The following is a 15,406-nucleotide window of genomic DNA, read 5'->3' as shown; positions in this document are numbered from 1 at the left end:
GAAGCGCGCAATTTAGTTCATCCTTTCCCAAGTAAACTAATTCGTTCTTTTAGTTTGTTAGTTCGCGATTCCAGGGGGTCGATTGTATATTTTTTAAAAGAGTAAAAATACGAAAAAGTGCACAAATTTACTAGATCGTGACCAATATTGATCACGATCTAGTAAATTTGCTTGCTTTTCGCATTTTTACCTTTTTAAAGTACACACAATTGACTCCTGGGTTCAATTGCAGTTTTTTGTAGATGGGCTTTTTTAGCGGGAGGTTACAGTAGTTTTTAGAATAATTGTAAAACTGAAAACGAACTAATGAACTAGTAGTGGTTGTGAACTAGTTCGCTTAGTTCACTCACGGGAGCGCTCTTTCGAACTAGTTCATACGCGAACTACACAAGCCTACTCATTTGCCGTCTGACGTTGGCGCTGTCTGTTGGTCGTGCGCGAAATCGCGAACAGCTGTCCGTCCGTGTGGTCTGTGTCAAATCTTGGCAGGGGGTTAGTCGAGTGTGTTGGATCCGGATTGCGGTGCGTTGGCGGTGTGTGCTGTCTCCATTCATCGGAAGATTCTTCCTCGCGGTGAGTGTGAAATCGAACTTCATATCGTGTCGCGCGCTCTCGAATAGCTCCGTCTTTCGTCTTAGGCACTACAGAATGCATTATCACGCGTGTATAAATTCGTGCGATCCCGCTTTGCTCCTATCATGTGTACATATATACGTATACAACTCCACTCCGGCGCTCGATCGATTCGCGCGATTCGCTCCCGCGATGAATTAAAAACACCTGTCACCTGTCAAAGTCACGCACCGGCGATGACGTGTTGCTGCTCCGCAATTGTTATTGATATGTCGACTTCCTTTGAACGACGATATCTTCGTGACTGTCAATAATCAGTCGCTCGAGATAGCCCGGTAGATTTTTGAATGATTGTGAATGAGCGTGTGGGCGTATCACGTGGCTTGATAGTAGTATATCGTTATTTGTTCTGGGAAAAAAGAAGAACCATTGATCTTCTTCCTCGGTGTCTCAGATCTGTGCGCGTGCTCGATTTCCATTCTATTTACGTTTAGGAGAAATCCGGCTTTGACATTACATTACTGCTCTCTTCCTTTTCTCTCTCTAGATTATATAGTTTTATCTACGATGTATACCCGGGGACGTATAAACTTGGTTTTAATTGACGTCAATTGATTCTCATCCGTAGTTTAACTCCCAGAATGCTGTTTGAATTAATTTTACAACATCCTTTTTTGTTAGAATCTTATTAATACGTTTATTCACACGTAGGGGGATTATCAAATTTATTAGTAATGAAATTACAATTTTTTAATATAGTAATATTATATATTTTATATATTATATATTTTATATAGCAATATCGATAGATCATTTTGACGGATTAACAAACTGCATTTTTGCATTTTACCATTAATTTGTAACAGATATTTTATTCTGGTTTTCAAGGATTAGCTAATTTTCCTCTCTCTCTCTCTCTCCATCTACAATATATTTTATAGTATTAATATTTATACAATATATTATAATTATACATATGTACTATGTAGAGAGTGATATGATAATTCAGTCATGTCCCAACATCGGTAGAATTGCCTCACTTAACTGCAATTATAGCTGTAATTAATATCGATGGCGACTGTCGTTAAATCGGAGATGTCAGCACATTTATTAAAGCCTGCTGATTTTCATTTCGGATGAATTTTGCAGATTCTGTTCGCGCGACAGGCGTCGAAGTCCAGGCAGATCGACCCTCTCGGCGATCGCACATCGCTAATAGCAGCTTAATGACAAATAATTTAATATTCAACACGCGGGTCAGCTCTGGAATTGCCGTTCGGCGAATGTGCGAGCGAATATTGATGCTGCGGAGTGCGGCAGAAAAACGCTCTCCCGCATTCGCGATCTCGCCCCGGCGTTTCTTTTTACCGCAATTCGTTTTGACCTCCGACTTTTACCGCGTGTCACATTCGTAGTCGAGTTGCTCGGCCACGAACGCTGCGCGCTTCCGGTCACGAAATTCAGGAATAGGTTTTTAAATACGTTTTTGTGGCTATTATTTGTTTTAATATAAAAAAAACGTACGTTATCAAATAATAAGATAAATGATAAATTTCTCAACTGATATACATATATTTTGAATTTAAATCACAATTTGAATTGAAAACATTAATTTCGAATGTTTTCTTAAATTAATGTAAGATATTTCCAGTGAATAATAAATGATTAAAGAAAATTAAGATAAATGAATAGAGAAGAATTGTGTAATTTTTTGTAAAGGAAAGCAAAAAATAAAAATTAGAAAATTTTTATTAATATTTTCATTTTTTTAATTTTTCGTAAAGAATTGCGTAATAAATACATATTATGAATTAACAAGTAGCGCAACACTAACAATTACTTAGCAATACAAGAGATAAGATAGTGATAATTCAAGAAGGAAGATAATTTTTTTTTAGAAATAATCTGAAAAAAATATACATTAACAGTATAAAAAAATAGATGCAGCATTTCAAAATAAATTATATAAATTTCTGAAGCATAGACAACTGGGAATATCTTATATTCTATATATATATATATATATATATATATATATATATATATATATTACATTATTAAAAAATTGATTAAGTTTTTATATATATATATATAAATCAAATTTTTATATTACACATTCTTATTCCCATATAGAGTTGACTTTTATCAATAAAACGAGTAGACATGAAATAAGCTGTTTATTCGAACGATATGATCGGATTATAGTCTATTTAATATGCACATAATTCAACATGATGAAATTTCGGTATTAATTAATATTTCACTACTTCGGATTCAAGGTGGGCGGCAGAATTTAATGTAACTCGATTTTATTACACTTCGCCAATAATTTATGTACAATTTTCATATAAAACACGTAAATTCTTCTTTATTGAAAAGATTATTTATATTTTAATGTCGTGCGCCTTTTCAGAATTTTCACGAAAATTGTAAATACGGAAATAGTAATGTATATATTACTGCAAAATTTTAATAATGTATGACGAAATAAAACTGCACGGGAAAACTGTCGCGTGTAATTTGTGACGACTTTGCATATAAATTTAAAGTGAATTGAAATGAATATAAAACAGTTTTTGCGAAGATACAATAAAATAATTGAGTGAAAAAATTTTGCCGCTGAATTTTGCGCGATAATTACGCTATCGCGACAAGTTATCGATCATCATCGATATCACAAATATATAAGAAATGATTTCATATCGTGATTACTTTGCGCGATGATTGGGATCGCGATTAAAAATAAACGTTATGCTGCAAAATGCAAATTGTAAATGTTTCCGATGTTTTATCTGCTAATGTCTAAATGCATCATGATATTTAAATTATACTGTCCCGTGTATTAACAGCATCATTTCAAATATTACATAGCGAGTCAAAATAGTGTACATAATACAATATATTACAATATATTACAATAGTTACACTTTAATCATAGTACAAAATGTTTGCCATGTTTTGTTTACTTTCAGTAAAATAATAATCGCGAATTGTTACAGAAATATCGTCATGACAAATAATGTTAATTCTTCACATTATCGCAGTAATTAATCTTGACATAAATCAATACGGGATATATTAATACATGCTTTGAGTTTTCATCAATATCATAATTATAGAATGAAATGGAAAGTTTATTGTGACATTTGCAAAATTCTGGTATTTTATTTCTCGCGTACATATGAAATGCGATAAATATTATATATATTATATATAATATAATTTATAATATATATAATATTATATTTAATAATTAATAATAATAAAATTATTTATATAATTAAATAAAATTATTTTAATGACAATTGGCTCCGTAAAAATTATTTATATTCTTTATTACAACACTTTGCTTTAAGTAAATTTTATTTTAAGTTAATTCTTAATTTTTAACATAGGAATTAATTCATTTTAATGCACTGCATTTGCGCATCATTATGAATTATTCAATTGTAACAGCTTTGCTCCTACGCGTTTTCTTTTAACGGAAATCGATTCCTTGGGAAATGACGATAGTATCCCATCACCCGTAAGATTAGCGTATCAGAGCTGTCGATTTTCATTTTGTCATTTTAACAATTTAGCGATTATTAGAAAATCGTTGTAGCAAACGTGGAATTTTCACAGACTTATTGGCAGTGTTTGTATAACGTGTGAAATTTTCGCGATCGATAAGGTCAGATTTTTGATAACTTAGCTCAAGATAGAACTTACTATAGTATATACGTATAATGTGAATCATACAATAACCAGGGAAATTATATAAATATATAAAGCATCGCATGTGTATTTAATTTTATGATTTTTGAGCGAAATTTAAAAAATGAAGGATTATTTCGTGTGTCTCCGTAAAATCATATTTATGTCTGAATAATCTCTATATACAATATTCATATATGTATAATTTTATTTTCTTTTTACTTTTATAATATTATTTTAGTTATTATATTACTGCAGGATTATGTCATATTATTTCATCCTTTTTATTATCATTACATTTTATATACGTTTTATTTATATATTTCGTATTGAGATAGATAAACTGATCAGGACCTATATTTTTGTTTCTTTTTTCGAAAATAACTCGAGAAAATCTTTTCTTTAAAGTATAATATTTAAGTTAATTATTTTTCCTTTGTGACGTTTATTATAAATAATATGCATTTACGGAAATGATGGTTTAAAAATTGTCACAAAAATAAGACAAATTTTATAAGGAGTTGTGCCACGTATTTTGAAACAAATATAAAACATGTGAGAAAGAGGGAGAGCACACACCGTAATACAAAATATATTACAAATTAATTTAGATAATTAGAAATGCAAACATGTTTTATATTTTTTCAAAACACGTAGCACAATTTATAAAAATGTATGTCTTATTTTTTCATATTTTTGTGATATATTTTTAAATCATCATTTTCGTGCATTATTTATAATAAACGTCACGATGGAAAAATAATTTGTTTAAATATTATACTTTAAAGAAAAGATTTTCTCGAATTATTAATTAAATATTAATTAGAAATGCAAAAGCATTTGCTTTTATTATTATTTAGTGCAATCTAATTAATATTTAATTAATAATTTTGTAAATAATATTTCAATAATATTTAATTAAAAATGAATAATTTAATTAATAATTTTGTAAATAATATTTCAATAATATTTAATTAAAATCAAATAATTTTTAAATTTATTAAAAATTTTTGTCTTAAATAAGAAGAAAATAATTTGTGTTAAATAAAAATCTGATAAAATATTTCAAATAAAAAATCCAGACAATTTTAAAATTTATCTTCGGAATCTAAAAATCAAAAATATCTTCACACACTTTCTCACGTGTTTTATATTTGTTTCAAAATACGTAGCATAACTGCTTATAAAATTTGTCTTATTTTTGTGACATATGAGATACAATAAGACACTGCCATTTCTAAAACGTGTCAGATAGTGTTATCAATAATGTGACAAAGGATGCGAGACGCGTGGCCTCCTGCTGGCGCGCGAATATTTTTAGAAAGATCTTACGGAGGGGATGATTTGTACGACGGATGTGGCGGACTTCGATACGGTTGCGATGGACGGGAGAGGAAGGGTCTTATCGAGTGATAGCGGTATTATGACCCAGTCGTCGTATGTTCGGGTTTCTTAGCAACCGTCCGACGTGTTGCGCTAAGTTTCGCAAATTCGCAGAAAGTTTCGCGTCCCGGCACAAATCAGCGCTCGGCTCCTCCGGGAAAATTCCGTTTCACTGATTTATATGAGACCCGGAAACTAGAGTCGGAAACGCTGTTTCTGACTTGATGAGCTTTGCAAAGTATATAATTAGGAATAAGCGTGTATGATATACGTGTATTACTTTATATGCAAAATTATCTGTTTATTATAAAATTATATTTCTATTTCTTATGACAAATTTATCTATTTTAAAATTAATAAAATGTAGATGTTGAGTATCTACATTTATGAGAAATTTCAATTTAAAAGATTTAAACAGCATTTATGTATGTGGAAAATTTAATAATGCGATTATGTGTCCACATAAAATAATAAAATTGCATAAAATTACAGACGATAATGTTTATTTTCTGTACAGTAACTAAATGAAGTATATTTAATTTTTCATGGGAAAATATTATTGTCTTTTTTTAGTATTTTTAATCAAGACAATGCATTCGCGTTTACAACGTATCTGAAGCTTATCAGGATTAGAGACGGTCGTTTCTCGAATAAATTGAATTTTTTTTGTAGCAGAATGTGAGTTAAAATAATTTAATTATCGTACGTATTATACAGTCGTCCTAATAATTTTTAATTAATCTCAGAGTTCACATGATACTTCTGAATCGTTATCGGTAAGACTGTTGCGGCACATAGGATTATCAATGTGGGTGGGAAAGTATTGCCCTTTAAACTTCTAAAGATTTAAACTGCTTTTCTCTCTAAATCGCATTTGTTGCATCTGTTTCAAATCACAAATAAAAAAAAAGTCGTTTCTTCCCGTTCTTCGTCGGCTCAAGTTAACACTTTCATAGCTCGATCACTATTCGCTATGAAAATAGAAATTCTCCGAGTTGTTGATAAAATACGCGATGTGAATAAATTATTTTATAATCTTTAAGAATTATATTACATTGTTCTTCACATAATTTACCTTATTAATTTTTAATTATATAATTTTTATCTTACTTTTGAAAATTGTCTTATATTGTGTGATACAAGAATACAATGATTAAGAGAAATTATTTTATATTATGGAAATTCTTTGTGATAAACTGTAATATAGTATAGCACAGAGTCATATATTGCATCTTGCAATTAAAAATTTTTATTGAGCGTGGGATATAAATATATAGTAATAAATTTATTAAAGAATTGTTAAAAAATGTAAAAAAAATTAGAAAATTAATTGTCTTATTTTTGAAAAGGTGAAAAATAAGCATTTGATTTCTAATATACTTTATATGACTATCATTTTTTTAAATAATTTTTAATTAAAAAAAAAAAAAATGATCGCCGACTCTTTCACACGTTGACCCATATATTTTGCAAAAGACACGAAAAGAACGATTTTGATTCTTATCCCTTTCAAACGCTAATGAACCGTCTCTCGGGAAATTAAACGTAGAGGCGACAGTTCGCGGAAGAGTCTCGCGTTTTAAATTGAAAAAAATTACTCCGTAAAAGGATATACCTTTTAACTTAAATGAACGATTATTTCGTTCGGTCGAGGGAAGGCTCAGGGTAAATAATTGGCAAAAAGAGAGAGAAAGAGAGAGAGCTTGTCAAGTCGAGAGCTCGCGACAAATCGTATTGCGAGAGCTGAACAACGAGAGTGGGCACTGATTATATTCATAATCGATATGTCGTTGAGACGACCACCATCATCATCATGACACGTAGAGAGATCCTTTTAAAACAGGACGGTATTAATAAGTCGTAAAATCGATTCGCACACAGCTCGCTCGCTCTTATTTGCCGATCTTGCTTCTTTGAAAGGCTTGTTTATTCTTGTAATTTTTATCCAATCATAGAGAGAGAGTTGTGAAAGAAAAAGAAGCTTTCTTACAGAAGGACAATGTACGCGCAGGTCGACGACTCGGAAAAATATTCGAGGAATATCAGGGAAGTTACTCTATTTATAGAATTTATGGCGTTGGACAGATAATTCTGATAGTGAAAAGTGTCTTGTAAAAATTTCAGACGTCTTAACGCGATGTGACGGGCAATAATTTAGAAATATTAAGAATGCAGGTTTTAATATATTTTATATTTGATATATGGTAATAAGATTTTTTATTTTATTGTTAGTAATAAATTGGAAAAATGTATTGCATTGTGAAATGTTTTTACACACACAAACAATCGAGGCAGAATCATATTTCTCCTATTAATTTAAAATAAAAAAAACAAGAAAATAAATAAATACATTTCCATCGACCTTTTAAAACGTGATATAAATGTAAAATTGATAATTTTATCGATTTATATGTAGGTTGTACGTATATTTTTTCTTCCAATTTTGATGAAGAGTAAACAAATATTTTCTATCTGTGCTACTGTATATAGATATATTTTTCTAAAACTTAATAACATATAAATTGAAAATATAATTTTTTCCTATAACAATTTTCGAATTGTTATAAGTCAGAAATATCGTACATTATATATTATTAAATATATAATATCACATATTATAATTTAATTTTTTATTCATGATCTATTACTACGCTGTCAAATGATTTAATTGCGAGAGTAAATTTCGCTGGTATAAGAATGGGGATTTAAATGTTGCCTTATCCTAGGGGGTGACATTGTTCATCCCCTATGTCCGCGCGTGCGCGCGTATTCTCGAAGCGAATATATATACCAAAATGACTTTTAACCGTTGCAGACACCCGGTATAAGCGTGGAGAGAGCAGAAGTACGCGAATAAAGTCGAGGGTTGCGGCGCACGTGGAAAGAGGAGAGAGAGAGAGGGCGACAGGGAGAAAGGGCAGGCAGCGGTGGATCTTGAAAATTGTCTCGGGGGGTGTAGACATAAAATTAAGGGGATGCTGACCATGTCTGTTTTATCGACTTTGAGTTCAAGGGCTTTTCTTTTTATTGGCTATACAGATTGAAAAATCCTTGTCCACAATTAAAGTACTCATATTAATGAACGGGAAGCGCTGTAATTTCGTATAAAAAAATAAAAGTTAAAAAATTGCAGTATTTTTTATCGACCTCTTGCATCAGCTCATAACAATACTGATTTAATACAAAAGTTCTACAGTTTATTTGTGCACAAAATATGGTGCTCCCAATAGAGATGACATGAAAGAATAACACAAAAGTAAAGCTCCCCGTTCATTATTATTAGTACTTTCATTGTGGAAGATTTTTCAATCTGTATGTTCAATAAAAAGTGAACCTAACCTAACTTAAAGTCGGTAAAACAGAACTACGGCAGCAATTTTAGTATATTTTATCACCGGATAGCATCCCAAAATTATGAACCAAAATGATTTCACGCAAAAAAGAAATTGGAACACGATCCGTTCGGTTCTCTTCCTGGATCCGTCCCTGACAGGAAAGAAGCGGCTATCGCTGGAGAGAAAGAGAAGGAACGAGAGAGGGATGGGAAGGGATAGTCGCGGTATGAGAGACGGAGAGAGACAGCAGGGTAGCGAGAGAGACGGGGAATCCGAGCCGTGCGGCCGCGTATCGATCGGCCAGCAGCAAAACTACCCCCTAGAAGGAGACTTCGCAGTGTGTGCGAGAGTAGTCCGGTGGTGCTCTCGCTCGGTGCTCGTGGGCCCACGCGGGATACCCTCTCACGTTACACCTCACGCAAGCAAGCACACGTCAAGCACGCATATCCGTCCGCTCGGGGTTATTTAGGGGCGCAAATTTAGGGGTGCATCCGGTTCGCCGGGGGGCCGCACGGAGAAGAAAAAGGTGAGAAGAAGAGAACACACACGACCGAGTGCGGCCTTGTCGTAATAATATTTTTTCCGCGTCAGTGTATAAGCCTTCGCTCTTTTTTTTTTATCTCGCGCGCTGTCACTTCGTTAGGTTTACTTCGCTTCCGGCGAGAATTGTCGTCCTTTCCTCGATCATTCGGCGTGACATTATCAACGGTACTCTGAAACAGGGACGTGTGTGTCGTCTCGTTCGCGGATTATAGATCGCTGACTGAGTATATAAGCGAGCTTGAACGAGGATGAGGGTTTAATTATCCTCGGTTATAGGCATGTGAATCCACTAACGCGGTTGTCTTCATTCTAGAACTGTGTGATTAACCTGGTCTCTCTATAGTCTACTTTTACTTTGATGTAACGTATTACAGTATATAGAGCTTTCTATATTACAGAGAGCGTTATATAGCTCTATAGTTCTCTGTATTCTAGTGCCACCTACTTTCCTTATCCTTATTTATATCTTACATCTTATTATAGTCTTTCGCATCATACCTATTCCGTTCGTAGCTTTACACACATTTAGTTTTTTATTTCATATTTAAATTTCACCAGTTCGACTGATAATATATTTTTTATCAAAACTATTCAGTATAATCATTATTCTACGCTACAGCACCATCTTTTTCACTCACAGAATTTCGTTATAAGAGTTCGAGCGATTCGACGCAATTATTGGACGCTCGATGATGCAACCAGTGCATCGCTAATCCAATCTATACTAGCTAGTATAAAATTGGGACAATCGCCGTTGCCGAACTGTGTCAGAGCGATCCTCCATCTTACCGTCCTTTCGCCCACTTTCCGAATCTCTCTCCCTCTCTCTCTCTCTCTCCCTTTTGTTTCCCTTTGCTTCTTCTTCTGCTTTCGAAACAACGACACGACCGGTCGGGTCAATCGAACCCGCTTTTAATGGAACGCCCGCGATCATTACGCCTCTAATCCCATTAATAAGACTCATTAATAAGGACGTTGCATTAATCAGCGTGGCTCGTCACTAACAGGATTTCGACGGTGTGTGTGTGTATATGTGTGCATATCGCGATCGATGTGTGCCACAATTCTAGACATTAAGAACCTCCGCCATGTAGGCTCGTTGATGGATTCGCGGCCGGTTCGTTAATTATTTCGATCGACGATGGGATATAATTTTTTTAGGACGATTCTGCGAGTGCAAAAGGTTTGTGCTAGTTCGCGGAGTTCTTTGACTCTCGACGCTCTTCGGATTAATTAGTTAATCGTGTTTAATTCCCGCGACCTTTTGTGCTCGGATCAATTGTATAATATACATTTTTTTGCGCCTGTCTGCGCAGTGTTTTTTTTTCCAGTTCAAAGTGCTTTCTTGAAATTCACATCGACAACTTGTCTTGAAATTTATGAGAGCATCGCGTTATTTTTTCGGGAGAGAATCTGTCACGATTTTATTATATTATCGTCGTTTTTTGCATTCGAGTGTCGTGGATTTATTTCAATTATGGATTTAAAAATTTTTACAAGATTGCTCTCTCTCTTCGTTATAGGTCAGATTGCTTTAGCTCGACATAATATATCGGATCTGGTGCGTTTGACGTGACAAATGCGAGCTAGCTTTTATCGTTATGGACTTATCGCGCATATAGATATATCATGCCGCTTGTTTTTGCTAAAACTCCTGCATCTGTATCTCGATGCGCGAGACAATCGTCGATGAGAAATATTGTGTGTTGCCTGCTGTTAATAGAGAGCAAGTTTACTCTCGCAGATTCACCGTTTATAGATTTTGCGCGAATAGAAACATTTTCGTATCACCGCGTTCGCTGAAACAACTCCGTGTATGAATTCAACGACGCGCAATATTGCCTTTATTAAGAGAGCTGCAATAACTCAATATTCACGGAGAAAAGGGATTTCGCTGTCGCGGCAAAACCGTAGCTGCTATTGCATATTTGATGCGAAACTTTGCTACCGTAACGAATTATTTGATATTACAATAGAGCTTGTTTTGTCCGAAAGATCTTGCGAGAGAGTAACTTTATTTACAGTAATACGAATTTGCTGCTGAAGCAAATTTCATTTGCGACTGAAGGAAAATATTTCGCTTTTAAGAATAACGTTACAGCGAAACAATGTCGTTGTATCATATGTAATATATCTCTCTCTTCTCACAATTTCTCCTGCATGTTCAGCAAATAGAATTAATATTCTTATCATAAATCTTTTTATTGCTAGTATATAATATTTATTGACATTTATTGCGATGTGTAGGATGAAATATAATCTGGCAAATTTTCTTTTGCTCCTTGTTCATCAAACATTTCATACATTTATTATTTATAAATGTTTATCGAATATGTGTGCTATTTATTATATTTTAATATTTTTGTACTATACGAGAGAGTTTTATAGAAAATCGATGCACGTAGTTGGTCATTCATTTATTTAAGAATATTTGTATTACTCGTTTCTTTAGATAGATGAACTCATCGATTGCTCTATAGAGTAATAGAGAAGATTTCTATGAATGATTAAGTTTTATGAATCATGGATCTATAATGCATTACTCTTTTGCTAGTAAAAAAGAGGTATAGTTAGGTTTTATATATACTTGCAATATCCCTCCATAGAATCTCTCTCTTTTTTCTCTTGTCATACAACCCTTCTGTCAATGTATGATTTTTTTTCATCTCTTCATCAATGGGGGATCCGGATAACAATTTTGACACATTGTACTGCGATAATTGCTTTATAGCAGCTGCTGGGCATCGAATATTCTTTCCCGTTATATTTTGGGAATACAAGGAATACATTCACAGAAAAAAATATTAAATTAATAATTATTTATTTCCGTACTGCCTAATCAATTATTTATTCAAAGCAAATAAATTTTTTTATATCAAATAAATATTTTTACACCAAATCAATATTATTAGTCTCAAATAAATGATTTATGCAGTAGTATTCGGCAGTATTGAAATAAATACTTGTTCGAATTCAATAACTAAATTAATAGTGATATATTTTCTCAGCAAAAATATCGAGAGAGCCCATTATTTTTAGCATGTTTCCAATTTTTGCCATCATGTATCTTCGTAATTAATCTTTAAATTAAAATTAAAGTAAACCCTATATAAAATTAATAAAAGAATGTAATTTTATTTTATTTTCACAAGCCTTAGTTAGCGAAAAACCCTTTATTTTCAATCGCTTATAACTCGAACATTATTGACATTTTCGTCGAGGCAAAATCGTCTCCAAGTGAACCCAGGAATCTAACGCCATTAATTCTGGGACACTCAGTATTAAAAAAATCCCGACACATTTTGAAAGGTTGCTCCAGGTTCCCCGTTCATTGACACAGGGTTAAGTGTCTCAATACTTTTCGCGTCGATATTCTTTTGAAGTCGAACGCGACGACCTGCCGATGTACGTCGCGTGTCGCGCTAAGAGCACACATTACTTGCTCTCATTAGAGCCTGTTGAGAGGTCGGGTCGGCACGATTGCGGTTTCACGCGTGTGAGATCACGCGAGGAGCCTGTGTGTATATCTCGCCTGGGCATTACATTACACGTATCTGGACGAAGCCGCACGCGAAGCGACGCGACGCCACCAGGAATTACATCAGCGACGAGTAGTAATCGTGGCACACACGATGCTGGAAGACACACGCGGCCGAGAATGTGTATAGACGTACTATGCATGCGCGATCGATATAGCATTGAAAATCATCCCGTTCGACGTTGGCGAACGGCCAGCAGCTGGCTGGATCATAAATTCAAGCTTCCTTCGCCCCATTTTCTCTCCTACCCTTTACTGTTCCAAGAACCTTATTTGACATTTCTCGTTTCCGTTTCTGTTGCAGTCAGAGACGATTTGCGCGTGATCCAAGGAAGCAACGACACGACAGCACCATGGCGTTCGCCGGGCTCAAGAAGCAGATCAACAAGGCGAATCAGGTGAGTGTGTCTCACAGAAAAAACAGTATCCTTGAAAGAATGCAAATATGCCTTGATTCAAGTATATTTTATCCTTATAATAGCGCCAAATATTAATAATTTTGGATAAAGGATAATTTATCCTTAAAACAAAGTGCAAAATATTCTTGGTTGAAGCTGAAATTTACTTATAAATATTGCAAGGACAAGTGAGCATCGGATATAAGCGATACTTTCAAATATATAATTCTTATATATAATTCAAATATATAATTCTTAATTCAAATGTGACAAATTGTAAGTTTGTTTTTACTATATAATGATTTTTAAAACAAGAATATATCTTAAGGATAAAATATACTTCACACAAATTTATTTATTATTATCAATTAAAATTTCTATTCGCTCGTGTATTGTATAACACAACAACTATATTCAAAAAAGACCAACTTATCGAGCAATATTTAAAATGTTGTATCCAATTAAAATTTATTTTATAAACAATATATTAAAATTACAAAAAAACCTTCCATATAAATTTATTATTTATTATTAAGGCAAATGAAAATTTGTAATTACAAAGAGCATTCTATGCTTAAATCAATCAAATAGCGTTCAAGAATAAAAATATACTTGATTCAAGGTTTCCTTTTTTTCTGTGCTCTTTTCAATATTCTTACGCACAAGAAAGGACACTATTTTTCACCATTATTCCAATATAATAATAATTGTTTGCCAAAATAATTAAGCAACAAATAAAATATTTTAGGCCTCCAATATTAATCCCTTTTTCAATATCTAAATTTCTTTTTAATGTTTGAATATTAATATATATAACTAAATATTATTAATTTAATTATTAATTTAAATATATAAAAATATATCTAAATTTTTTCTTATTAAAAATAATAAATCATTCTATATTGATTAGTGGAAAGGATATTATTTTTCTGTTATTCCAATAATGTTTTTCACGTATATAATAATAGTTAAGTCTACAAAAATAATTGTGCAAGAAATAAAATACTTCAAGCCCCATTAATATCCAAATATTAATCTCTTCTTTAATATCTAAAGCTTTTTAATATCTGAATATTAATGATTAAATATTATGAATTTAAATATCTAAAAATATTCTATATTAAAATTTTTTTTATTAAAAATCATAAGAAATCATCTATATTAATTGGTGGAATTATTTAACATCCGCGAAGAAAAGCATCTGTGCCTAGATTAATTTTTTATAGAACGTAAACAAAATCGTATGAAATTCGACTCTCTTTCGTGAAATTTAATTGCTCTAAAGAGATCACGGGATACCTTATACGCGTCTATTACGTTATTGATTTAGAGTTTAAAGCTTACGTTTAATACAAACGTTAAAAGTAGTCTAGGGGTTCGACCGGGATGCCCGAAACATCGTTGAAAGTTTAATCGTCGATATATTAAGGTGATATACGTTCTCAGGCTATATTACCGGCTAATTACCGGCATTGGTATTTAAGGGCGAATCTCTGTTAGCGATGTTGCGAACTTTCGCGCAATCGTTCCGCAGGGTTTTAACGCGATTACGCGTAGCCGGGAAACTCGCGATAGGCCAGCTAGATTTCTCCGGAGTCATCGGATGGTTTAATGCAATTGCGAGAACAAGCGAAACAAGATAAAATGCGGGTTAATTATCATCTCTGTGTTTCTGCGAAATCAATATTTTCTTGGCATTCTCAAGAATTTTGATATATATATATATATATACGCATGAGAATTTTTATTTTATTATCGAGGAATTCCGAGGATCTCAGGATATCCAAGAAAATCTAAGGAACCGTGGAAACGCGTAAAATACGCGAGAATCTCCGAGAAATACCGTAATACATCGTAAAACTGCGTATTTTACATCATAACAAAGGGATCTTTTTTTTCCTTCTCAATAGAGGATGCTGTATTGTTTATTCTGTGTTTGA

The 15,406-nt window shown here is 33.0% G+C and overlaps 1 protein-coding gene across 7 annotated transcripts in view; it reads left to right on the top strand.

The window, feature by feature from the left end:
• The first annotated feature begins 414 nt into the window (after nucleotides 1-414).
• Nucleotides 415-15,406, top strand: part of EndoA (SH3 domain containing GRB2 like, endophilin-A) — a 37,248-nt gene continuing 22,256 nt past the window's right edge. For 5 of the 7 annotated variants that reach the window (XM_029310079.2, XM_085485502.1, XM_029310078.2 and 2 more), the window contains exons 1-2: nucleotides 513-573; nucleotides 13,373-13,466. In XM_029310079.2, coding sequence (XP_029165912.1) covers nucleotides 13,422-13,466 — 45 coding nt within the window. In that variant the 5' untranslated portion in view covers nucleotides 513-573; nucleotides 13,373-13,421. Of the gene's footprint in view, nucleotides 574-9,452; nucleotides 9,514-13,372; nucleotides 13,467-15,406 lie in introns of those variants that run through there. The other 2 variants (XM_029310082.2, XM_029310083.2) reach the window with 2 other exon arrangements.

Source organism: Nylanderia fulva, unplaced genomic scaffold (assembly GCF_048542155.1).
Source record: "Nylanderia fulva isolate GAGA-0341 unplaced genomic scaffold, ASM4854215v1 Scaffold37, whole genome shotgun sequence".
In the NCBI taxonomy this organism is placed as follows: domain Eukaryota; kingdom Metazoa; phylum Arthropoda; class Insecta; order Hymenoptera; family Formicidae; genus Nylanderia; species Nylanderia fulva.
This window is presented reverse-complemented; position numbering and strand designations above follow the sequence as displayed.